This window comes from Bombina bombina, chromosome 9 (assembly GCF_027579735.1).
Source record: "Bombina bombina isolate aBomBom1 chromosome 9, aBomBom1.pri, whole genome shotgun sequence".
Taxonomy (NCBI): Eukaryota; Metazoa; Chordata; class Amphibia; order Anura; family Bombinatoridae; genus Bombina; species Bombina bombina.
This window is the reverse complement of record NC_069507.1, coordinates 107,821,489-107,848,988: the sequence shown is the minus strand read 5'-3', so window position 1 is coordinate 107,848,988 and position 27,500 is coordinate 107,821,489. Positions and strand designations below refer to the sequence as shown.

Sequence of the window (27,500 nt, the reverse complement as noted above, 5' to 3'; positions counted from 1 at the left end):
AAAGAAAAAAATTGGGTTTAATGTCCCTTTAACACTTGAAGTAACATATGATGTGCTGAGCTGGGTAAGGTTAATTTCTCATCTGTGCATTGTAGCAAACTTTTCAGCTGCAGACAAATCTATCTCCTCCACTAATACCTGAGTACTACGTGAAGGCAAGAGTATGCTTCTTGAGTGTAAATTTCCCTTCATTTAAGAAAATTTAAAATGTTTGTTTTTTGTATTTTTTAAATAAAATGATTCAAGTTTATACATGCTATTAGATCATCCTTTATTCTATTTTAAGTTCTGAATTCATATTCAGTGCTATATGTAGCCATAGTGTCTCCTCTATAGAGAGAGAATATTTTTTTTCAGACCACAATAACAATTCTTAATATAAATGCACAAATTCACTTTTTAATTTATATATTTAACTTCTGACTCAAAATGAAAACTTCTATATCCTGAATATTATTTTGTAGGAACTTCTGTAATGCGGTCTAACAGTTATTATTTTTTTAATAGAAATTTGAACCAAGCATCAGTATGCGTCAGCAAGGTCTTATGTCATTTGAAGGCTTTGCAAGGTAATAATAATGGAGCTGTATTGATCTAGTTCTTTCTTTCTTTTTTTTTGTATTCTCTTACATACCAACTGTTTTCCTTATTTTTTAGGTATCTGATGGATAAAGACAATTTTGCATCAAGAAACGATGAGTCTCAAATAAATGTTGAAGAACTTCAGTTTCCACTATCTTATTATTTCATAGAATCTTCCCACAACACTTACCTTTACCTGGCCATCAACTAAAAGGAGAATCGTCCGTTGAGCTTTATAGTCAGGTACTGAAAAATGACAATAATAATATTTATAATGCTCATCACACCGTATACATAATTGTTAGGGAAAATGTACATTTTATTATAAAAGTCAAACATATATTTATGTAAAAGTCAAGTATCCGTACCGAAATTATTATTATATTATACTGGCTCAAACTTTTTTTAACGTTGTAGTAACATTTTAAAAAAAATCAGGAAAATGTAATACATTGAAAAGCCAGTGTGGACAATTCTATTTTTTTCCCCTCTTCATTTCTGTACTTAAGCTTTGTTTGGGGACAGTGTATTGGTCTTCATAGAGTACAATTTTTGACACAAGTTAGCTTGACCTACGTTTCTAAATTTAAAGTTTCCCCACAGGAAACACTGTCTCATCATGCTAGTTAGATACTAGTGTTGAATATATTAGGCTGTTTACGTAGTTATGTTATTTTTAGAAAACAAAGCATGCATCACATATTGGCAAGAATAAGTATTCTTTCATATGTTTGAAATTGATTAAGTAAAACTTTTTTAGGTTCTCTTGCAAGGCTGCAGAAGTGTTGAATTAGATTGCTGGGATGGAGATGATGGAATGCCTATTATATATCATGGTCATACACTAACAACAAAAATACCCTTTAAGGTATGTGAATTAGTTGTTTGTGACATAGAAAAATAAAGTGTAGTTGGATCTATGTTTATTTGGGGGGAAAAAAAGATTTAACCCCAGTGTCTGGAAATACGTAATTGGCATATCTGTAAATTTCTTTAACACCCAAAATCAAAACCTAATCGCAAATATCATGAATGGAATACCGGTAGAAACCCCTTTATCCAAACTGCTTGGGCCCGAAAAAGGATTAGATTTTAGTATAGTTTGTATTTTGGAATGAAGTGCAAACAACAATATCTTATGTCATTTAGGCAATATTTACATGTCATTATACAGCTTATACATACAACCTAAAGATAGTTTTATATAATTTTTAATAATTTTGCATACATACATACATATATCATCAGAAAAGGTAGTACAGCATTGTAATCAAAAAGGCCATGTTTGTTGTTTTAAATAAATATAGACCATTATTTGCATATTAATTAAAAAGTTAGCATTTAAGAAAAAAAAATATTTGGGAATTCCGGATTTGGGCATTTGTACCTGTATACTGTATTAGTCAGATATTGCGGCCATTGCCGTGTATTGATTTTGCAGTTGTCACATGTTTCAGCTCAATTGTATTTATTATTTTGCAGGATGTGATTGAAGCAATTGACCGTAATGCATTCATTAAATCTGAAATGCCTATTGTACTGTCTATAGAGAACCACTGTTCATTACCACAGCAGCGAAAAATGGCAGACATTTTAAGGTAAAATTAGTATTTTATTTTTATCACCTTCTCTTTCCTTCAAGTCATTGTCTATGGGGTTTTTTTTATTCTTCTGTAAATAATTTTTTAAATCTCTTAAAAATTATATTTTATATTTATTTTTTAGAGTGTCTTTGGTGAGAAATTGGTCACAAAGTTTTTTATTTGAGAGTGATTTCTCCGATGATCCTATGCTCCCTTCACCTTGGCAATTAAAGAAGAAAGTACTTCTGAAAAACAAGAAGCTCAAAGCCCACCAGACACCCGTGGATATTTTAAAGCAGAAAGTAAGTTCACTATAAAATCAAGTTTTCTCACTAATATGTAAATTTTTTAATAATGAAATAGCTAAAATAAGATAATGGGGCCGATTTATTAAATGTCGGACGGATATGATTCGCTGTAGCGGATCATGTCTGCCCATCAACACTAAATGCCGACAGCATACTCTTGTCTGCATGTATCATTGCACAAGCATTTCAATTGGCCGCTAGCAGGGGGTGTCAATTATCCCGATCGTATCTGATCGGGGATGATTGCTGTACGCCACCTCAGAGGTGGCGGACAAGTTAAGAAGCAGCGGTCTCATGACCGCTGCTTCTTAACTCTTGTTTCTGGCAAGCCTAGGGTTGCCACCTCAGCCATGTTTTCCTGGACACTTATGAGTTACACATGCTGCAGGGTGTGCAGGGAGGAACAGCACTATTCATATTACTCCCTGCACACCCTGCAGCATGTGTAACTTATAAGTGTTCTGTATTTTAAGGGAGGGGGTGGCAACCCTAGGCAAGCCTGAAGATTTGCGTAGAGTAAGCAGCATTGACTGCTTCATAAAATTGGCTTAGATTGGCTGGCTTAGATTCACAAAGAGTTTTGGGAAATTCTCCAACAAAACAAATCTCTTTAATTCCTTTGTTATCCAGCATCGCTGTTTTTTTCCCAACTCGCACTTTAGTAAATCAGTTTCTGTAAGATAACACGCAAATATTTTTGTTACATATAGAGTTCTCTAAATCGTTATTTTACATAGGCCTCTGCAGATCTTATTTTATTTTTATTTTTACAAATTATTCAATACTTTAGTAGAAGAAAAGTTGACTATGATTTAAATGTATAAATACATACCTACCTCTTCTAAATCATGACACTTTGAAACTCATGAAAGTACAACAATGTGGATAATTAAATATATATGCCCTACATGTATAGCAAAGATATAAAACCATTTACATCCTATAAATCCTTATCTTTATATGTTTGTATTATATCTTAATTTCACTGGAGGTCCAAATCAATTTCAGATTTCTGACCTATTTAGAAACAAATTTAGGTAAGGCCGGCACTAAATTGCCTATGATTGAATCATTTTGTACAAGGGGGTGATTCCTCCTTATGATGTTGTGTATTTGATTATGGCCCTTTATAAAACCTTTTAATGAAAGGGACATCAAAATTATCTGTATTAAAGGGGACATGTTACCCAAATGCTAAATCACTTGAATTGAGACAGCACATCTGTAAAAAACTTACTAGAGAATATTGTATCAACATCTCTAGGTAAAAAAGAAGATATTTTACCTCAACATTTCTTCAGCTTGCCAGAGTAAGCGCTCTGTGAGTTACCATTCAGCTACTCTTTTTACTGTCATTTTGTACCGTGAAAAGAACAATAGCCAATTAGCATCAACAGTGCTGATTTCACATTTGCCCTGGGATTTCATAATAAACTTCCTTAAACTGAGGGGTAAATAACATGACTGTGCCTGCACACACCTGATGCACGCTCCCCTGCAAGCCCCGGAACCAGCATCCCAGTTGGATACCTAAAGTCCCTTTACAATGGGATGTTGCTACAGAGGAAATTGTAAGGTAAAATATTATTATAGAGATTTGTAAGTTATATTTTCAAGGCTGTTTTTACAGATATGCTGCATCACTTTCAAGCAATTCAGCATTTGGGTAACATGGCACTTTAAATGTTTGAAGTGTAATGCTGTTCTAATATTAACCCAGCCATTTTTGCTATCATTTGAGTATTCTAAGAAAGAAGCAGAGTCATAGGGGCCCGATTTATCAAGCTCCGTATGGAGCTTAGATGAACCTGTTTCCGCCGAAAACAGAAGTTATGAAGCAGCGGTCTAAAGACCGCTACTCCATAACTTGTCCGCCTGCTCTGCGGCCGCGGACAGAAAATCAACCTGATCGAATACGATCGGGCTGATTGACAACCCTGCTAGCGGCCAATTGGCCGCTAATCTGCAGGGGGCGGCAATGCACCAGCAGTTCATAAGAACTGCTGTTTGCAATGATAAATGCCGACAGTGTATGCTGTCGGCATTTATCGATGTGCAGCGGACATGATATACTACATCATATCATGTCTGATCACACCATGAATAATCTACCCCATAAACTTAGCACATAAAATTATAAGAGTGGTAAAAAAATGTAAAGCAACTGTTTGGCTAAACAGCATGTGACCCTTAATGGGATATTCTAGTGTAAAAATATAATGTATTTTGTTGAAGCATTTTATATTTTCTATGTGTTTTGTTGTTTTTTTTTAAGTAAAACCGGCACACTCACACACAATGTATTGCCTATCATTAGAAGGTCACAAACAGTAAGCCAATCAGTAGCAAACATTCATATTTATCCACCAATTAACATCCATTTTCTGTTCAGCAATGGCAGGGGAGTGTGCTGTACTGTGTGAACCACTTTAATAACATGTTTAAAGGGACACTCAATCAAAATTAAACTTTCATTATTCAGCTAGAGCATGACATTTTTAACAACTTTCCAATTTACTCCCATTAAAAAATGTGCACAGTCTTTTTATATTTAAACTTTTTGAGTCACCAGCTCCTACTGAGCATGTGCAAGAATAAGTGTGTATGCATTTGTGAATGGCTGACGGCTGTCACATGGTACGTGTATGCATTTGTGAATGGCAGATGGCTGTCACATGGTACAAGGGGAGTGAAAAAGACATAACTTTTAAAATTGTCAGAAAAAAAATCTACTACTCATTTGAAGTTCAGACTAAGTGCTATTGCATTGTCTTGTTATCTTGCATTTGTTGTTTATGCAAATCTACTGTGTTGGACTGGTCCTTTAACCCTCTTACAGGGATAGACACATAGAAAAAAGAGGTGGTGTTTTAAATAAAATCTTAACAAAATAGGGCATTTTATTGTATGCTAGAGTGTCCCTTTAAAAAAAATGTTTATATTTTTTAAATATTTATCATAATTTCATGCAGTAAACCATTTACCAGCTAGCGCTATATTATATTCCAGTTGGAAACTCAAAAATTGATTGTAAGAAAATGTACCTTTAACCAAAGGCATTAAAATTGTTACTGTCTATATTAATTTTTAAAATGTGTTTTTTTTTCCCCTAGTTGATTGAGTTATCTTTTATCACCCTTTCATCAATTTCAGTTTGTATGATATTTCAGGCATGTATTGCATTTAAAACATGTGCTTGTACATCTGATTTTACCTTAAAAAGACAATAAACACATTGAGGTTTTTTTTTTATAAAATGTTTAGTTATGAATAATGAAAAGACTTTGCAATATATGTTCATTATTTATTTTGCCCCCTTTGCATATAAATTAAGCTCTGAAAAATGTGCAATTTCTAGTTCTCCCAGAACTTGAGATACACCCTGGCAAGCTTCTCAAGCTTCTACATATCTGTCTATAATTGGCTTTAGCTGATAAGAACTGCAAAACAATTATTTTTACACTAACATAACCCCTTCATCCAGGGGCAAATTGCTTAACATTGGAAAGAAGTTCTGAGGGTAAACACTTGCTTGAAAAATTAAATCATGCAATCGTCAATGAGATCACGTGACTTCAAGGCTGGTATAAGATCATGGGGGACTGCCTATGATGCTAGGTACGCACCCCCCCCCCCCCCCCCCCCCGATTTGCCAAACTGCATTAAAAGAGGCTGCAGGGACGCCAAAAAAATACGGCATTCCATGCCATCCTAGCGGCATTAAAGCCCAGCGCTGTTAGGGTGGCATTTGGCTATTGGAAATTAAATCCAGTGAAAAGGATGTTAGTCTGTTTAAAAAAGGTTAGACTTTGCTGATATGTTATTCTAAATTAACACAACAGAAATGTCATGAAGATTACATGGTGTTTACTGCCGCTTTAAATAATTTTAGGCTCATCAACTAGCAAACATGCAAGCACAAGCCAGCAACGGCACTCAGGTACTAAACACCAGCGCCAACAACGAAGAGGAAGACGATGAAGAAGATGAGGTATGATTATGACTACGAATCTCTTTCGATGGTAAGCAAAAGAGTAATTACATTATGGGAATCACATTAGTTATGTAAAAAATAGACCAGTAAAATACCATCATGATATACATTTATAAGTTTATTCATACACCGTCGTGCTGCTGCAATGAGTGTTCCTCAATTTATAGATAAGGAAATAATCACTTATCATTGCAGGTTTCCTCAATTTTATAGATAATGAAAAAATCACTTATCAAGGAGGTCAACTGTCTTTATGAAGAAATAAGGCTTGAAAGTTAAGAGTATTATGCTCATCTAAATACAATATTTGTTTAAAATCAAGCGAGCAATTGATTCTTTGGGAGGGTTTATAACCTTAATGTATATAATTTAATCCTAATTTAACCATTTTAACACTAGAATGTGCTGTTTGGTGCAATTAAATATGGCTGCTTAACATGCGTTGCTTCACTCTTAATGGAACATTTTAGTGTAAAAATAAAATGCTGTATTTCTTCATTTCTTTACAAATTACAAATGTCCTCGTTCTTACTATGGGTTGGATTATTGAAAACTTGCCGTCATGGTGCATGATATTGTATATGTCTTTCTATCCCATCCAGAGCCCACTTAACGAGATAAGCTGAAAGCGTGCCTTCTAAAATCTTTGGAGGTCCTTACAGTACATATAGATAGGTCTCTCTAGAACAGAGAATAATAGAGAATTTGGACCCAACTATGCAGTTAAATTTATTGGAAAAGTTTACGTGTTCATACACCCATCAAGAACAACAAACATATATATCCTCAGTTCACCAGCATATCCTAATGTGGAGTAGTAATAGGAAAGCACAGGGTACAAGTATTTGACAATATGTTGATCCCCTCAGCAGGGACTTTGTCTAGAACAATAAAATTGTATTCATAAGCAAGGATGTTCTTTATAATTATTTTATTATGATTTTTTTTTTGCTGCCTCTTATGCCTGTTTATATTCCTTCTCTGATTGCCTTTTTGACTCTCTTCCTGTAGCTGTTGTCCTTAATGCTTCTCCTGCTCTTAACGGCAGGAAGGGTAAAGGCCATTTGAATGGATATTCTATGTGCATGGATGTATCCAGTTCAAAATTTGTTAATTAACGTAAATAAATAAAATAAGTTAATAAATAAATATAGCATGTTTCAAGGTATTTGACTGGAATGGGCTCAAAAGTGTATGTGTGTATATATTTAAATATTGGAGACAAAAGTATGTTGATTTGTATCTATTTTTTTCTGTCATGCATTAAATAAACTTTAATATTAAAAGTATCTAATAAACTGTGAATATTAATTTGTTTTATAGTTTTAATGCTTTTTAGTTTTAGTATATTTTTAAAAACAGAGCAAATTATGCTGTAAATATCAAAATAAAAATGCACCATCTATGTTTACAGTTGCCACCCACACAATATTTTGCTGACATGGGCCCATATTACAAGTTGGGGCACTAATGATAGAGCGGGCCACAATAAGCAGTATAGCTGGGACCACACTAACATTAGCGTACAACATAAATATATGGTTTAGCGCGGCCAACATCGCTCGAGGTGCAACCTATACTTTCAATGGTATATCACAACCGCGCTATGTAATGCTGGTATTATAAGTTGAAAGTTAAGTTTGCGCTTAAGTGAAAGCCAAACTGAGCTAGAATATTTTAGCTTGACTTGAGACCTGAAGTAAACAATAAGGGTTAAAAACATTTTTTTTTTTAAAAAACACATCATAAACAAATTAAAATTAATTATTTCACTCATATATTTACTTTTTTAAAAAAGGTTTAAAAGAGATATTGTATAATGGGCAAGGGTGTTTTGACTGGGAAGGGGCTCAGGTGTGCATGTGTGGTGTATGTATATATATATATATATATAAATATATATATATATATAGGTGTGTTGTGTGTGTCGCTTAATATGTGTATGTGTGTTTGTATACATGTCTGTATTTTGTACACGAGTATTTATGTGTCTATATGTATACAAAATGTATGTGCACACATACATACATACATATATTATATACATATATATATATATATATATATATAATATATAGTATATAATATAATATATATTATAGTGATCCCATAAAAGTCAGTACACCCCTCACATTTTTATAAATATTTTATTATATCTTTTCATGTGACAACACTGAAGAAATGACACTTTGCAACACAAAGTAGTGAGTGTACAGCCTGTATAACAGTGTAAATTTGCTGTCCCCTCCAAAATAACTCAACACACAGCCATTAAATGTCTAAACCGTATGGCAACAAAGAGTGAGTACACCTCTAAGTGGAAAATGTCCAAATTGGGCCCCAAAGTGTCAATATTTAGTGTGGCCACCATTATTTTCCAGCACTGCCTTAACCCTCTTGGGCATGGAGTTCACAAGAGCTTCACAGGTTGCCACTGGAGTTCCTCGTTCCACTCCTCCATGACGACATCACAGAGCTGTTGGGTTTTAGAGACCTTGCGCTCCCCCACCTTCAGTTTGAGGATGCCCCACAGTGCTCAATAGGTTTAGGGTCTGGGAGACATGCTCGGCCACCCCAACCTCACCTTTACCCTCTAGCTTCTTTAGCAAAGTCAGTGGTTGTCTTGGAGGTGTGTTTGGGGTTGTTATCATGTTAGAATACTTGCCCCTGCGGCCCAGTCTCCGAAGGGAGGGGATCATGCTCTGCTTCAGTATGTCACAGTACAAGTTGGCATTCATGGTTCCCTCATGAACTGTGGCTCCCCAGTGCCGACAGCACTCTTGCAGGCCCAGACCATAGACACTCCCCACCACCATGCTTGACTGTAGGCAAGACACACATGTCTTTGTGTTCCTTACCTGGTATTTCGGCACACACGCTTGACACCATCTGAACCAAATAAGTGAATCTTGGTCTCATCAGACACAGGACATGGTTCCAGTAATCCATGTCCTTAGTCTGCTTTTCTTCAGCAAACTGTTTGCGGGCTTTCTTGTGCATCATCTTTAGAAGAAGCTTCCTTCTGGGACTACAGCCATGCAGACCAATTTGATGCAGTGTGCGTCAAGATGTCTGAGCACAGACAGGCTGACCCCCCACCCCTTCAACCTCTGCAGCACTCATACGTCTATATCCCAAAGACACCTCTGGATATGACGCTGAGCACGTGCACTCAACTTCTTTGGTCGACCATGGCAAGGCCTGTTCTGAGAGGAAGCTGTCCTGTGAAACCGCTGTATGGTCTTGCCCACCGTGCTGCAGCTCAGTTTTCAGGGTCTTGGGCAACTTCTTATAGCCTAATGCCATCTTTATGTAGAGCAACAATTCTTTTTTCAGATCCTCAGAGAGTTCTTTGCCATGAGAGTGCCATGTTAAACTTCCAGTGACCAGTATGAGAGCGTGTGAGAGCGATACCACCAAATTTAACCACACCTGCTCCCCAATCACATCTGAGACACCTTGTAACACGAACGAGTCACATGACACTGGGGAGGGAAAATGGCTAATTGAGCCCAATTTTAGTGGGGTGTACTCACTTTTGTTGCCAACGGTTTTGACATTAATGGCTGTGTGTTGAGTTATTTTGAGGGGACAGCAAATTTACACTGTTATACAGGCTGTACACTCACTACTGTAGATTGTAGCAAAGTGTAATTTCTTCAGTGTTGTCACATGAAAAGATATAATAAAATATTTACAAAAATGTGAGGGGTGTACTCACTTTTGTGGGATACTGTATATCCCAGTCAAATATCTTTAAATTTGCAATATTATTTTTATTCATTTTTAATGTGTTTTGAATAAAAAATACTTTAATTTTCTATGTTCTTCACAAAGAAAAAAAAGTTATTTTTATCTATATGTAAATATATCTGTATATATTCATATAGATATATAGATGTGGATATATATTTTAGAAAAAATGTATATATATATATATATATATATATATATATATATTTATTTATTTATATATATATATATATATATATATATATATATATATATATATATATATATATATATTAAAATAAAGAGTATTTTCTTCTATTTGAAGAACATAAGAATTTAAAGTATTTTCTTCTGTTAAGTGTGATCAGTCCACGGGTCATCATTACTTCTGGGATATTACTCCTCCCCAACAGGAAGTGCAAGGAGGATTCCCCCACAGAGCTGCATATAGCTCCTCCCCTCTACGTCACTCCCAGTCATTCTCTTGCACCCAACGACTAGATAGGATGTGTGAGTGGACTATGGTGATTATACTTAGTTTTTTTATCTTCAATCAAAAGTTTGTTATTTTAAAATAGCACCGGAGTGTGTTATTACCTCTCTGGCAGAGTTTGAAGAAGAATCTACCAGAGTTTTTGTTATGATTTTAGCCGGAGTAGTTAAGATCATATTGCTGTTTCTCGGCCATCTGAGGAGAGGTAAACTTCAGATCAGGGGACAGCGGGGGCAGATAATCTGCATAGAGGTATGTAGCATCTTTTATTTTCTGACAATGGAATTGATGTAGGAAAATCCTGCCATACCGATATAATGTCATGTATGTATACTTTACACTTCAGTATTCTGGTGGAATGGTACTTCACTAGAATTACACTGGTAAGAAATACATAAAGCAGTTTAGATAACTAGAGATTATGTTTTAACGTTTTTGCTGGAATGTAAAATCGTTTTCATTTACTGAGGTACTGAGTGAATAAATGTTTTGGGCAACTATTTTTCCACTTGGCAGTTGCTTAATCTGTTTTCTGACAGTTTCTGTTCTCCCTTCACTGCTGTGTGTGAAGGGGGAGGGGCCGGTTTTTTGGCGCTTTTATTACGCATCAAATATTTCAGTCAGCAACTCATTGTATTCCCTGCATGATCCGGTCATTCTACAGAGCTCAGGGGTCTTCAAAACTTATTTTGAGGGAGTAAATTTCTCTCAGCAGAGCTGTGAGAATTGTAGTTTGACTGAGATAAAAAAACGTTTATTCTGTAATTTGTTTCCTGCTTTCAGAATTTGTTTTCTTTGCTAATGGGATTAAACCTTTGCTAAAGTTGTGTTGTTTACAAGATTGAGGCTATAACTGTCTCAATTTATTAATTTTCAACTGTCATAGATCTTCTGTGCTTCTTAAAGGGCACAGTACGTTTTTAATATTATTTCTAATTGAATTGTATTTCCAAGTTGCAAGTTTATTTGCTAGTGATGTTAAACATGTCTGATTCAGAGGATGATACCTGTGTCATTTGTTGCAATGCCAAAGGTGGGAGCCCAATAGAAATTTATGTACTAACTGTATTGATGCTACTTTAAATAAAAGTCAATCTGTACAAATTGAACAAATTTCACCAACAACGAGTGGGAGAGTATGCCGACTAACTCGCCTCACGTGTCAGTACCTACATCTCCCGCTCAGAGGGAGGTGCGTGATATTGTAGCGCCGAGTACATGCTGGGGCGGCCAATACAAATCACATACAGGATAATGGCTACTGTTATGACTGAGGTTTTGGCTAAATTACCAGAACTAAGAGGTAAGGCGTGATCACTCTGGGGTGAGAACAGAGTGCGCTGATAATATTAGGGCCATGTCAGACACTGCGTCACAGGTGGCAGAACATGAGGACGGAGAGCTCATTCTGTGGGTGACGGTTCTGATCCAAACAGACTGGATTCAGATATTTCAAATTTAAAATTTAAACTGGAAAACCTCCGTGTCATTACTAGGGGAGGGTGAGTTAGCGGCTCTGAATGATGTGTAACACAGTTGCAATACCAGAGAAAATGTGTAGGTTGGATAGAAATATTTTGCGGTACCCGACGAGGTACTGAGGTTTTCCTATACCTAAGAGACTTACTGAAATTGTTACTAAGGAGTGGGATAGACCCGGTGTGCCGTTCTCACCCCCCTCCGATATTAGAAAAATGTTTCCAATAGACGCCACCACAAGGGACTTATGGCAAACGGATCCTAAGGTTGGAGGGAGCAGTTTCTACCTTAGCTAAGCGTACCACTATCCCGGTGGAGGATAGCTGTGCTTTTTCAGATCCAATGGATAAAAAGTTAGAGGGTTACCTTAAGAAAAAGTTTGTTCAACAAGGTTTTATATATGCAACCCCTTTGCATGCATTGCGCCGATCACGGCTGCAGCGGCATTCTGGATTGAGTCTCTGGAAGAGAACATTGGTTCAGCTACTCTGGACGACATTACGGACAGGCTTAGAGTCCTTAAACTAGCTAATTCATTCATTTCGGAGGCCGTAGTACATCTTACTAAACTTACGGCGAAGAATTCAGGATTCGCCATTCAGGCACGCAGGGCGCTGTGGCTAAAATCCTGGTCAGCTGATGTTACTTCTAAGTCTAAATTGCTTAATATACCTTTCAAAGGGCAGACCTTATTCGGGCCCGGGTTGAAAGAGATTATCGCTGACATTACAGGAGGTAAAGGCCATGCCCTGCCTCAGGACAAAGCCAAAGTTAAGGCTAGACAGTCTAATTTTCGTTCCTTTCGTAATTTCAAAGCAGGAGCAGCATCAACTTCCTCTGCACCAAAACAGGAAGGAGCTGTTGCTCGCTACAGACAAGGCTGGAAACCTAACCAGTCCTGGAACAAGGGCAAGAAGGCCAGGAAACCTGCTGCTGCCCCTAAAACAGCATGAATTGAGGGCCCCCGATCCGGGGATCGGATCTAGTGGGGTGGCAGACTTTCTCCCTCTTCGCCCAGGCTTGGGCAAGAGATGTCCAGGATCCCTGGGCGCTAGAGATAATATCTCAGGGGATACCTTCTGGACTTCAAATACTCTCCTCCAAGAGAGAGATTTCATCTGTCAAGATTGGTCAACAATCCAGACAAAGAAAGAGCGTTTCTACGCTGCGTACAAGAGCTCTTGTTAATGGGAGTAATCCATCCAGTTCCACGATCGGAACAGGGGACAGGGGTTATTACTCAAATCTGTTTGTGGGTTCCCAAAAAAGAGGGAACTTTCAGACCAATCCTGGACTTAAAGATCCTAAACAAATTCCTAAGAGTTCACATCGTTTCAAGATGGAAGACTATTCGGACACAATTTTACCTATGATCCAAGAGGGTCAGTACATGACCACTGTAGATTTAAAAGATGCTTACACTTCACATACCGATTCACAAAGACATTATCGGTACCTAAGGGTTTGCCTTCCTAGACAGGCATTACCAGTTTTGTGGCTCTTCCATTCGGATTGGCTACAGCTCCAAGAATCTTCACAAAGGTTCTGGGTGCTCTTCTGGCGGGTACTAAGACCGCGGGGAATCTCGGTAGCTCATACCTAGACGACATTCTGATACAAGCTTCAAGCTTTCAAACTGCCAGAGTTCTCATACAGAGTTAGTGCTGGCATTTCTAAGGTCAACATGGATGGAAGGTGAACGAAAAGAAAAGTTCACCCTCGTTCCACTCACAAGAGTTCCCTTCCTGGGGACTCTTAAGATTTCTGTAGAAATGAAGATTTACCTGACAGAGGAGACAGGCTAACAAGACTTCAAAGTGCATGCCGCACCCTTCATTCCATACAACACCCGTCAGTGGCTCAAAGCATGGAGGTAATCGGCTTAATGGTAGCGGCAAATGGACATAGTACCCCTTTGCACGCTTACACCTCAGACCACCTGCAACTGTGCATGCTAAGTCAGTGGAAATGGGGATTACTCAGACTTATCCCCTTCTCTGAAATCTGGATCAAGAGACCAGCAAATCTCTCTATGGTGGCTTTCTCGGCCCACATCTGGTCCAGGGGGATGCCGTTCAGCAGACCAGACTGGACAAATTGTAACAACAGACGCCAGCCTTCTAGGTTGGGGGTGCCGTCTGGAATTCCCTGAAGGCTCAGGGACAATGGAGTCAGGAGGAGAGTCTCCTGTCAATAAACATTCTGGAATTGAGAGCAGTTCTCAATGCCCTCCTGGCTTGGCCCCAGTTGACAACTCGGGGGGTTCATCAGGTTTCAGTCGGACAACATCACGACTGTTGCTTACATCAACCATCAGGGGAGGGGACAAGAAGCTCCCTAGCTATGATGGAAGTATCAAAGATTATTCTCTGGGCAGAGTCTCACTCTTGCCACCTGTCAGCAATCCACATCCCGGAGTGGAGAACTGGGAGGCGGATTTCTTAAGTCGTCAGACTTTTCATCCGGGGGGGAGGTGGGAACTTCATCCGAGGTCTTTGCCCAAATACTGCGACGTTGGGGGCAAACCAGAGATAGATCTCATGGCGTCTCGACAGAACGCCAAGCTTCCTCGTTACGGGTCCAGATCCAAGGATCCAGGAGCAGTCCTGATAGATGCTCTGACAGCACCTTGGGACATCAAGGATGGCTTACGTGTTTCCCACCCTTTCCCGTTGCTCTCCTCGATTGATTGCCAGAATCAAACAAGAGAGAGCATCAGTGATTCTAATAGCACCTGCGTGGCCACGCAGGACTTGGTATGCAGACCTGGTGGGACCATGTCATCCTGTCCACCTTGGTCTCTACCTCTGAAGCAGGACCTTCTGATACAGGGGTCCCTTCAAACATCAAAATCTAACTTCTTCTTGGAAGCTGACTGCTTGGAAATTGAACGCTTGATTTTATCAAGACCGTGGGTTTTTCTGAGTCAGTTATTGATACCTTTAATACAGGCGTAGGAAACCTGTTTACCCAGAAAAGATTACCATAAGATTGGCGTAAATACCTATATTGGTTGTGAATCCAAAGGTTACTCTTGGAGTAAGGTTAGGATTCCTAGGGATATGTCTTTTCTAGCAAGAAGGTTTAGAAAAGGGTTTATCTGCTAGTTCATTAAAGGGACAGATCTCAGCTCTGTCCATTCTGTTACACAAACGTCTGTCAGAAGTTCCTGACGTCCAGGCTTTTTGTCAGGCTTTGACCAGGATTAAGCCTGTGTTTAAAACTGTTGCTCCACCATGGAGTTTAAACCTTGTTCATAATGTTTTACAGGGCGTTCCGGTTTGAACCCCTTCATTCCATTGATATAAAGTTTGTTATCTTGGAAAGTTCTATTTTTAATGGCTATTTCCTCGGCTCGAAGAGTCTCTGAATTATCAGCCTTACATTGTGATTTCCTCCTTATTTGATTTTTTCATTCGGATAAGGTAGGTCCTGCGTACTAAACCTGGGTTCTTACCTAAGGTAGTTTACTAACAGGAATATCAATCAAGAGATTGTTGTTCCTTCTTTATGCCCAAATCCTTCTTCAAAAGAAGGAACGTCTAATGCACAACCTGGATTTAGTCCGTGCTCTAAAATTTTACTTACAGGCAACTAAGGAATTTCGACAAACGTCTTCTCTGTTTGTCATTTACTCTGGGCAGAGGAGAGGTCAAAAAGCTTCCGCTACCTCTCTTTCTTTTTGGCTTCGTAGCTAATTCGTTTAGCTTATGAGACTGCTGGACAGCAGCCTCCTGAAAGAATTACAGCTCATTCTACTAGAGCTGTGGCTTCCACTTGGGCCTTCAAGAATGAGGCCTCTGTTGAACAGATTTGCAAGGCTGCAACTTGGTCTTCGCTTCATACTTTTTCCAAATTTTACAAATTTGACACTTTTGCTTCATCGGAGGCTATTTTTGGGAGAAAGGTTCTTCAGCAGTGGTTCCTTTCTGTATAAAGAGCCCTGCCTATCCCTCCCGTCATCCGTGTACTTTTGCTTTGGTATTGGTATCCCAGAAGTAATGATGACCCGTGGACTGATCACACTTAACAGAAGAAAACATAATTTTATCGCTTACCTGGATAAATTCCTTTCATCTTTAGTGTGATCAGTCCCCACGGCCGCGCCCTGATTTTAAGGCAGGTAAATATTTGTTATTTTATACTCCAGTCACACTTCACCCTTGGCTTTTTCCTTTCTCGTTGGTCCGTTGGTCGAATGACTGGGAGTGACGTAGAGGGGGAGGAGCTCTAATGCAGCTCTGCTGGGTGAATCCTCTTGCACTTCCTGTTGTGGGGAGTAATATCCCAGAAGTAATGATGACCCGTGGACTGATCACACTACAGAAGAAAGGAATTTATCAGGTAAGACATAAATTATGTTTTTCTAGTGCACCTTCAGGTTTAGTGCAGTTGGATATAGCACATTGGTCAGGTTAGTTCTCGAGTGATAACTCAGGTTTTTTTTCAAGCGCACCCCATTATGTCATTGGGGAGAAGAAATTAGTGCGGTTGCAATATCCAAAGCCCCCAAAAAATTGAACGCACAACTTGTAATCTGGCCCCATGGCTAGTATTTTTTAAGGTTCACATTAAAGTTGAAAAAAAAGAAAGATTAAATATAGAAATAAAGATGCTGTTAATGATCAAAAGTGTGTTGTTTGAATCTAATTAATAAACAAATGATAATTTTAAAATCAATCCTAGCAACTTTATTCCTGATTTATGCTGTATAATTATTTATGCAAATTTGTGCCAATGAGCATGCTGTGGGCCTAGATTTAGAGTTCGGCGGTAAAAGGGGCTGTTAACGCTCCGCGGGGGGGTTTTTTTCGGCCGCACCATAAATTTAACCTCTGGTATCGAGAGTTCAAACAAATGCTGCGTTAGGCTCCAAAAAAGGAGCGTAGAGCATTTTTACCGCAAATGCAACTCTCGATACCAGAGTTGCTTACGGACGCGGCCCCGGCCTCAAAAACGGGCTTCGTGCACGATTCTCCCATAGGAAACAATGGGGCTGTTTTGAGCTGAAAAAAAACCTAACACCTGCAAAAAGAGCGAGCGTTCAGCTCCTAACGCAGCCCCATTGTTTCCTATGGGGAAACACTTCTACGTCTGCACCTAACACTCTAACATGTACCCCGAGTCTAAACACCCCTAATCTTACACTTATTAACCCCTAATCTGCGCCCGCCCCTGCTATCGCTGACCCCCTGCATTACACTTTTAACCCCTAATCTGCCGCTCCGTAAACCGCCGCCGACCTACGTTATCCCTATGTACCCCTAATCTGCTGCCCTACACATCGCCGACCCCATGTTATTATTTATTAACCCCTAATCTGCCCCCCACAACGTCGCCGACACCTACCTACACTTATTAACCCCTAATCTGCCAAGCGACCTGAGCGCTACTATAATAAATGTATTAACCCCTAATCCCGCCTCACTAACCCTATAATAAATAGTATTAACCCCTAATCTGCCCTCCCTAACATCGCCGACACCTAACTTCAATTATTAACCCCTAATCTGCCGACCGGTAGCTCACCGCTATTCTAATAAATGTATTAACCCCTAAAGCTAAGTCTAACCCTAACACTAACACCCCCCTAACTTAAATATAATTTTTATCTAACGAAATAAATTAACTCATATTAAATAAATGATTCCTATTTAAAGCTAAATACTTACCTGTAAAATAAATCCTAATATAGCTACAATATAAATTACATTTATATTATAGCTATTTTAGGATTAATATTTATTTTACAGGCAACATGGTATTTATTTTAACTAGGTACATATAGCTATTAAATAGTTAAGAACTATTTAATAGTTACCTAGTTAAAATAATTACAAATTTACCTGTAAAATAAATCCTAACCTAAGATATAATTAAACCTAACACTACCCCTATCAATAAAATAATTAAATAAACTACCTACAATTACCTACAATTAACCTAACACTACACTATCAATAATTAATTAAAACACAATTGCTACAAATAAATACAATTAAATAAACTATCTAAAGTACAAAAAATAAAAAAGAACTAAGTTACAGAAAATAAAAAAATATTTACAAACATAAGAAAAAATATTACAACAATTTTAAACTAATTACACCTACTCTAAGCCCCCTAATAAAATAACAAAGACCCCCAAAATAAAAAATTCCCTACCCTATTCTAAAATACAAAAATTACAAGCTCTTTTACCTTACCAGCCCTGAACAGGGCCCTTTGCGGGGGCAATGCCCCAAGAATTTCAGCTCTTTTGCCTGTAAAAAAAAACATACAATACCCCCCCCCCAACATTACAACCCACCACCCACATACCCCTAATCTAACCCAAACCCCCCTTAAATAAACCTAACACTAAGCCCCTGAAGATCTTCCTACCTTGTCTTCACCTCACCAGGTATCACCGATCCGTCCTGGCTCCAAGATCTTCATCCAACCCAAGCGGGGGGTTGGCGATCCATAATCCGGTGCTCCAAAGTCTTCCTCCTATCCGGCAAGAAGAGGACATCCGGACTCGGCAAACATCTTTCTCCAAGCGGCATCTTCTATGTTCTTACCATCCGATGACGACCGGCTCCATCTTGAAGACCTCCAGCGCGCGATCCATTCCTCTTCTTCCGGACGACTAGACGACGAATGACGGTTCCTTTAAGGGACGTCATCCAAGATGGCGTCCCTCGAATTCCGATTGGCTGATAGGGATTCTATCAGCCAATCGGAATTAAGGTAGGAATTTTCTGATTGGCTGATGGAATCAGCCAATCAGAATCAAGTTCAAATCCGATTGGCTGATCCAATCAGCCAATCAGATTGAGCTCGCATTCTATTGGCTGTTCCGATCAGCCAATAGAATGCGAGCTCAATCTGATTGGCTGATGGGATCGGCCAATCGGATTGAACGTGATTCTGATTGGCTGATTCCATCAGCCAATCAGAAAATTCCTACCTTAATTCCGATTGGCTGATAGAATCCTATCAGCCAATCGGAATTCGAGGGACGCCATCGTGGATGACGTCCCTTAAAGGAACCGTCATTCGTCGTCTAGTCGTCGGAAGAAGAGGATGGATCCGCGCTGGAGGTCTTCAAGATTGGAGCCGGTCGTCATCGGATGGAAGAACATAGAAGATGCCGCTTGGAGAAGATGTTTGCCGGTCCGGATGTCCTCTTCTTGCCGGATAGGAGGAAGACTTTGGAGCACGGATTATGGATCGCCAACCCCCGCTTGGGTTGGATGAAGATCTTGGAGCCAGGACGGATCGGTGATACCTGGTGAGGTGAAGACAAGGTAGAAGATCTTCAGGGGCTTAGTGTTAGGTTTATTTAAGGGGGGTTTGGGGTTAGATTAGGGTATGTGGGTGGTGGGTTGTAATGTTGGGGGGGGGGTATTGTATGTTTTTTTTTACAGGCGAAAAGAGCTGAAATTCTTGGGGCATGCCCCGCAAAGGGCCCTGTTCAGGGCTGGTAAGGTAAAAGAGCTTGTAATTTTTGTATTTTAGAATAGGGTAGGGAATTTTTTATTTTGGGGGTCTTTGTTATTTTATTAGGGGGCTTAGAGTAGGTGATATTAGTTTAAATTGTTGTAATATTTTTCTTATGTTTGTAAATATTTTTTTATTTTCTGTAACTTAGTTCTTTTTATTTTTTGTACTTTAGCTAGTTTATTTAATTGTATTTATTTGTAGCAATTGTGTTTAATTAATTTATTGATAGTGTAGTGTTAGGTTAATTGTAGGTAATTGTAGGTAGTTTATTTAATTATTTTATTGATAGGGTGAGTGTTAGGTTTAATTATAACTTTGGTTAGGATTTATTTTACAGGTAAATTTGTTATTATTTTAACTAGGTAACTATTAAATGGTTCTTAACTATTTAATAGCTATTGTACCTGGTTAAAAATAAATACCAAGTTGCCTGTAAAATAATATTAATCCTAAAATAGCTATAATATAAATGTAATTTATATTTGTAGCTATATTATGATTTAATGTTTCAGGTAAGTATGGGAGCTTTAAATAGGAATCATTTATTTTAATAAGAGTTAATTTATTTCGTTAGATGTAAATTATATTTAAGTTAGGGGGGTGTTAGTGTTAGGGTTAGACTAGCGTTTAGGGGGTTAATCCATTTATTAGAATAGCGGTGAGGACTCCTGTCGGCAGATTAGGGGTTATTTATTTTAAGTAGCTTGCGGGCACGTTGTGGGGGGCAAGTTAGGGGTTAATAAATAAATATAGGGGGTCGGCGGGGTTAGGGCAGCAGATTAGGGGTACATAAGTATATACGTAGGTGGCGGTCGGCAGATTAGGGGTAAAAATTTTAATCGAGTGGCGGCGATGTGGGGGGACCTCGTTTAGGGGTACATAGGTAGTTTATGGGTGTTAGTGTACTTAGGGTACAGTAGTTAAGAGCTTTATAAACCGGCGGTTAGCCAGAAAGCTCTTAACTCCTGCTATTTTCAGGCGGCTGGAATCTTGTCGTTAGAGCTCTAACGCTCACTGCAGAAACGAATCATAAATACCAGCGTTAGAATAGATCCCTTTGTAAAGATAGGCTACGCTAATGGCGTAGGGGGATCTGCGGTATGGAAAAGTCGCGGCTGCAAAGTGAGCGTTAGACCCTTTAATCACTGACTCCAAATACCAGCGGGCGGTCAAAACCAGCGTTAGGAGCCTCTAACGCTGTTTTGACGGCTACCGGCCGAACTCTAAATCTAGGCCTGTATTTTCTTCCAGAAGAGGTGGCAACCCTATGTTAATTAAAGAACATTTAAACATTTTGTGTTTCTGTTATGTGGTGTTTTGTATGTGGCTTAGTTTTATATATAAAAATTAAATTAACATTGGACTAGATTACAAGTATAGCACACAAATATTATTGCTATTGTTTATAAGTATCGCTCAGCACAATCAATAGCTCTTCTGTTTTTGTGCTTATATTATCAAAGTATGTATTTTTAATCTCTTGAGTAATAATCTTGTGCAGTAATTCTCAACTACAGCAGGTGTAGTAAACATGGTTTACTGTTCAGCTAATTATTTTACCTGTGCTCTAGTTCGATATTGTTAAAATCTGGTGCTGTTAAGGGAACTTGAGGGCTGTAGTTGAGAAACCATGCACTAGTGCACGCTGAATCTTTAAAAACTAAATTTATGCTTACCTGAAAAAAATGTTTTTTCTCATAATGGTGAGTAGTCCTGTGAGCCATCAAGGTTCCCTCTAAGTCCACCAGTCCCTATAGGGGGAGGCAAAACACCTTGCACAACAGAGTTTAATTCCTCCCAAAATTCCTTTGCCATACATATGGCCAAGAGAAAGGAGAAAATCTGAAAGTAGGAAAGAAAAAGCGGGGGGTAAAAGAAGTGCAAACTAGTACTGCGCTTGTGGACTCTCACCATCATGAAATAAATAAACTTTATCAGGTAATTATAAAAAAAAATAATCATAAGATGGTGAGAGTCTATGAGCCATCACAAGTGGATCCTAATCCAAGCTGTGAAGTTATGGTCCACAAGATCATCATGAAATAGGGTGGGAAAAATAATTAAGGCAGGTATCGGGTACTAAACAGGCACTAATGCCTGCAGATCTTTCCTACCAAAAGCAGCCTCAGAAGATACAAACATAAAAATGGTAGACTTTGACCCAAGGCAGAACATAGAAGTGATCTGAGATGTCAATCGCAGAAAATGCAGCATGTCTGCAGAAAGACAGGAACTGTTAGCACTTTAACTTTCAGCACTGCTCCACATTAGGCTGTTCTTTTTAAACAGAGCTGTTCTCTGGCTGCATTGTATACGTTATTCCTTAACACAGTGCATCCAGAGCAAAGTTTGGTTAGAAGACAAACAATCAAATATGCATTAGTGCTGCAAAGCAGCAGTGCATTGATGTTGTCTGGCTCTGAGATTTTTGCAAGCTTGTTCTCTAGCTTTTCAAGCTGTTTTCCTCTGAATGTAAGATGTTCGTATTGAGCAATGCACCTTTTTTATTACTACATTTCTATGTTAGACTAAGAGAAAAAGGAAACAAATTAATTCAAGAGACATTTTACAATTACTTTTTTTTGTCTGCAGCTAATTTGCAATGCAATTTTCAACTACTGCACTAGATTATACAACTTTAAATATTGCTTTATTCTCCAGTTAACAACACATTGCAATTGATCTGGTGCTTTAGTGTAACTGACAAATTTACTATTTTATTTTATTTAAAAATGGACCCTGCAGAAAAATTTCACTAAAAAATCTCATCGCAGAAAGTGAAAAAAAAAGTTCTGTCTCTAGGTACTTTGATAAAGGTATGTTATGATAACCGAGTAGCTGCCTTGCAAATCTGTTCAATCGAAGCTTTGTTTCCAAAAGCCCAAGAGGTGGCGACTGCTCTGGTAGAATAAGCAGTAATTTGTTCGGGGGGAGACTTCCCCTAATTTTATGCAAAGCTCTTGCTATTAAAGGGTGCTTACCACCAATAATCTGAGGAGACTTGCAGTGTGATCATCATCTGTGAGGGAAAGGAGGAACAGAGCACACTGTTTTAGTGGGAAAAAGTTAACCCCCCTGAGGTCCTGCACAGAAGGAAATTCAGAAACTTCTAAAATGACTCCCAGCTTCAGAAATTGTCCTGATCATTTTAGAGGCCTGCTGAGAATGAGGACCACAGCTCTAGTATGTGTGCTATAACCCTGCAGCAGTAAAGTTATAGGGACAGGGCCTCTCAGTTTTACTGTAAATGTGTTAAGTGCACAAAAGGGTCTAAAAATGTATTTGGTTTTATCTGCGTGTGGTGACTATGTCCCCAGGCTATGTGACTCATGTGTACATGTGCATGCTAATAGCCTGTGGGGCTCTTTAAGTGTTAGTACCTATTTACATGCCAGCACTAACTCTACCATATTTTCCAAACCGCGAGAGACCTGCTTCCACTACGAGAGTCAATCCTGCAAGCCCGGGACTGAGCATAGGGCATACAGGGCACTTACCCGGTGGGCCGTGTTGGTTGTCTTAGCCCCACCCAGTCACCAAGCATTAATTATTTGTGCATGATGCAAGGCCAGCCCTGACCCGACTCTCACTAACATGCTGTGTCTGCAAGTCAGGGCCAGTCTTGCCCCCACCCTAATTTCTGTGAGGAAGCCAGGTCTTGCCTCCCAGCATTACATCAAATGGTCCCCTCCCAATAGCTGGCTTTGTGGGCTGCTAAATGGCTCCCCGCAGAGCTTTCTCTCCTCTGAGGGATTTGCATTCAGTGCAGGATTGGTTCTGTGACGAGCACCAGACAGCCTCACACTTGGATATGTAAGAAATAGGAATGGATTATTTTTGCATATATCTATATAGCACTGTTCTTGTGGTCTGTGTTAATCTTGTGTCTATCGGGTTTAACTGTAATTTTGGGGTTTCCCTGCATCCCGCCCCTTTGGGGTATGGACTTAACTACCAGGATCTCAGAGGTCTCAATTAAGGACTGTGTCCACAGGTCCTGTGGTGACTGGGCTCCACCCAGCATCATGTCCAGCCTCTCTATGTCTGCTTCCCCTCTAAAAGAGGTAAATATAAAGTGGGATCATATTTGCCTTTATGGGGTAGGGCTTCCAATATATCTGCCACAATGTTTGTTGCAGAAAAAACCTGCCATCATATTTGTACAGGAATGTTTCAAAAGTGCATATTCTGTGGTGTGGGACTAACCAAGGGAAAAGAACGTCAGGCACAGAGAAGACCTCTTCTTGATGGTTGACTTTTGGTATCTGTGGGTGCCTGAATTTCTATGATTGTTGATGTCTCAGTTTGCTTGTGTATCACTTTTATACTATTTAATTAAAACAAATTTACAAAATACAGTAACAGAAGGGTGTTATAAATGTAAATGTTTTTTGTAAATGAAGCTAGTACATAATACTGGCAAATTTTAGGTTATAATTAAACCCCTTAAGGTCCAAAGACGTGCAAGGATACGTCCTACAAATAACTGTCACTTAATGACCAAAAGCCGGTACCCTGTACGGTCCTCAGGGTTTTCAAGCGCTTGGACGCGATCGTGATTGCTTCCAGACGCTTTTAGGGTATTGCAGTGATGCCTCAATATTGAGGCATCCTGCAATACCCTTTTTTAAGCATACCAATGCAGAGAGAGCCACTCTGTGGCCCTCTCTGCATCGGCCAATGATGGTGCCGATCGTTTGGTGGGTGGGAGCCATTGCAGGGAGGGCGGGTGGGCTGCCCATTGCTGGGAACTTCCGGCCAGGTGGGGGATTTTAATTGCGGATGCTCGCGTGCGTTGTGCGCTTGAGTGTGCGTGCCCGACCATTTAAAGTTGCTTTAACAAGAAGTGGTGGGAGATGAAGGTGGGAGAGGGTGGGGGGAATAATGTTGGGGAAAGGGATCTGGGAAGGGGGTAACATTATTGAGGGGGGGGCAGCTACACTACAGAAAAAAGGTGCACACAGCAGCCAGTACCCAAAATGGTGGCAAATAGTGAGGGGGGGGGCTCAGGAGGTTGGGTGGTAAGGGGGGGATCCTACACTGCAGAAAATATCTAATTTAAAAAAAACTTTATGCCAGTACTAAAGATGGCTTTGGACAATAGTGAGGAGGGGAGGAAAGAGAGCTATTTGAGAGGGGGGTCATGGAGGGATCCCGGGGTGGGATGTGTCAGGTGGGAGGCTGATCCTACACTAAAGCTAAAATTAACCCTTCAAGCTCCCTACAAGCTACCTAATTAAACCCTTCACTGCTGGGCATAATACAATTGTGGTGCGCAGCGGCATTAGTGGCCTTCTAATTACAAAAAAGTAATGCCAAAGCCATATATGTCTGCTATTTCTGAACAAAGGGGATCTCAGAGAAGCATTTACAACCATTTGTGCCATAATTGCACAAGCTGTAAATAATTTCAGTGAGAAACCTAAAGTTTGTGAAAAAGTTAGTTTAAAATGTAACAATTTTTTTTATTTGATTGCATTTCGCGGTGAAATGGTGGCATGAAATATATATTAAAATAGGCCTAGATAAATACTTGGTGTGTTGTCTACTAAATATATATTATATATATATATACATGTGAAGGGTTATTCAGGGATTCCTGACAGATAAAGTGTTAAAATGTATGCAAATTTTGAAAACAAATGGTTTTGGAAATAGCAAAGTGCTACTTGTACTTATTGCATTAAAACAAAAATTTAGAAACTATTTAGCATGGGAGTTTTTTGGTGGTTGTAGATGTGTAACAGATTTTGGGGGGTCAAAGTTAAAAAAAAAAACTGAGTTTTTTTCAATTTTGTCATATTTAAAAAAAATAAAAAATAAAATGATAGTAAATTATAAGATATGATGAAAATAATGGTAATCTTTAGAAAGTCCATATAATGGGCGAGAAAAGCGGTATATAATATGTGTGGGTATACGTAAAATGAATAAGAGGAAATTTACAGCTAAACACAAACACCGCAGAAATGTAAAAATAGCCCTGGTCCCAAACGGTAAGAAAATTGAAAGTGCTGTGGTCACTAAGGGGTTAAAAACCAAAATCGGGGAGGGGTGGGAGTAGGCTGGTTTGCATTAAAATGCCCGGCCAGCCCTGCCATCCTGTGTATTATGCACTGATATGGTATCTGGAGTAGAATTACACAGACAAGGCCAACAGGAAGAGGCTGAAGGATCATTACCAGCGATATCAGAGGCAGGCTAGTAACAAACTCCAGAAGTAGGTTTACTCTCACTGCCAGTTGTACTCCTATAACACCCCTCTGTCCTATTCCTGGCTCTGTGAACAGGATAATGGGTTTCACATTGATTTTGAGAAACCCCTGTCAATGAACGTGTCAATCAGCACTTCAAGTTCCGCCATCCTCCTTGCTGGACGCCAAAAACATTGACTAGGAATCATGGGAAAGTGGAGAGGGGTTACAGCTCTGTTGTGTGGGGATTTCTGCTCCTCCTGTAGGAATGAACTTAATCGCACATGTGCGCATGGTGCATAATAAAATCCACTCAAGCACTGAGTTCTTCATGTGGTTTCTGTGCTATACTAATGTAATGAAAGTTAAATGTAAAATACTTCACACACATATACTTGAAAGTGTTCACACCCCTTCCCAAGTCCTGCCACTTGTCTTATAACATATCCCCTTAATTCTGCCAGAATTAATAAACCATTGTATCCTATAGGGGAATGAGCCCAACACTTAGCTTACCGCTCGTCATATGAGCTCAGTGAGCACGCTAATAGTGCTCGCTGCGATATTCATTCAAAGTATTGGGGAGCGCTAAAAAAGTTTGGTCGAGTTAAAATACTCTGGTTAAAACTACTTGTAATACCAGATTGTGCGTTATTCTTAGAGCAAGACAGAGTACTAGATTAAGCTCTACTTGTATTCTAGCCACTATCTGTAATGTTCACAAGACACACAACCATAAACAGGAATACGATTATAGACAACAAGTTGATGTTCTGCTTGCTAGGCCAGTATAGATTTGTGAGCTTTGGTTATAATGGTTGTTAATGAATTTATCCAAGTGTCTTATTGTATTACTGTCATGCATTAAAGGGGACAGTCTAGTCAAAATTAACTTTAATGATTCAGATAGGGCATGCAATTTTAAACCACTTTCCAATTTACTTATTATCATCAAATTTGCTTTCGTTTGAATGATGGTATTTTTGAAAAGCTAAACCTAGCTAGGCTCAAACTGATTTCTAGCACCATTGAAAACCGCCTCTTAGCTCAGGGCATTTTGAAAGTTTTTCACAATTATACAGTACTAGTCATGATGGCTAAAATGCAAGTCTGTCAAAAGCACTTAGATAAGGGGGGCAGTCTGCAGAGGCTTAGATACAAGGTAATCACAGAGGTAAAACATATATTGTTTTTCGTAATACAAGACCAGGGAATGGGTACTAAAGGAACTATGTATCTTTTTAAATAATAAAAATTCTGGTGCACACTGTCCCTTTAAAGCTGCTGTGGAAAAATGATATGTTATTTAAGAGGGATAGAAAAGTAGAAAATTAAAATGTGCATGGGTGCTTTCAATGGTAGAATCATTTTTTCAATATACAGTACTCTCCATTAGCAAAAATACTTATAGTAAAAGTGTATTAGTATTTTTCTTCGGCATATGCCACAGTTCCCTGTGAGGGCCCGAGCACCCCGTATTCAAACACTACAACCTTCTCAGAGAGTCACTGGGGGTTTTCTATGCGCACAATGCACACCACTGACAGCTCTCTGAGCTTGAATACTGGTGCACAGGCCCTAACCGGATATGTGCATATGCCGCAGAAAAATTGATAATAACTTTTACTATAAGTATTTTTGGCTAAT

The 27,500-nt window shown here is 39.0% G+C and overlaps 1 protein-coding gene across 1 annotated transcript in view; it reads left to right on the top strand.

Annotated features, from left to right (window-relative positions):
- PLCE1 (phospholipase C epsilon 1) overlaps nucleotides 1-27,500 on the top strand; it is a 702,162-nt gene that overhangs the window by 589,750 nt on the left and 84,912 nt on the right. Inside the window, 10 exon segments of the mRNA XM_053692317.1 lie at nucleotides 508-569; nucleotides 658-772; nucleotides 775-825; nucleotides 1,343-1,450; nucleotides 2,065-2,180; nucleotides 2,310-2,337; nucleotides 2,339-2,467; nucleotides 6,366-6,464; nucleotides 6,466-6,495; nucleotide 6,812. Coding sequence (XP_053548292.1) covers nucleotides 508-569; nucleotides 658-772; nucleotides 775-825; nucleotides 1,343-1,450; nucleotides 2,065-2,180; nucleotides 2,310-2,337; nucleotides 2,339-2,467; nucleotides 6,366-6,464; nucleotides 6,466-6,495; nucleotide 6,812 — 739 coding nt within the window.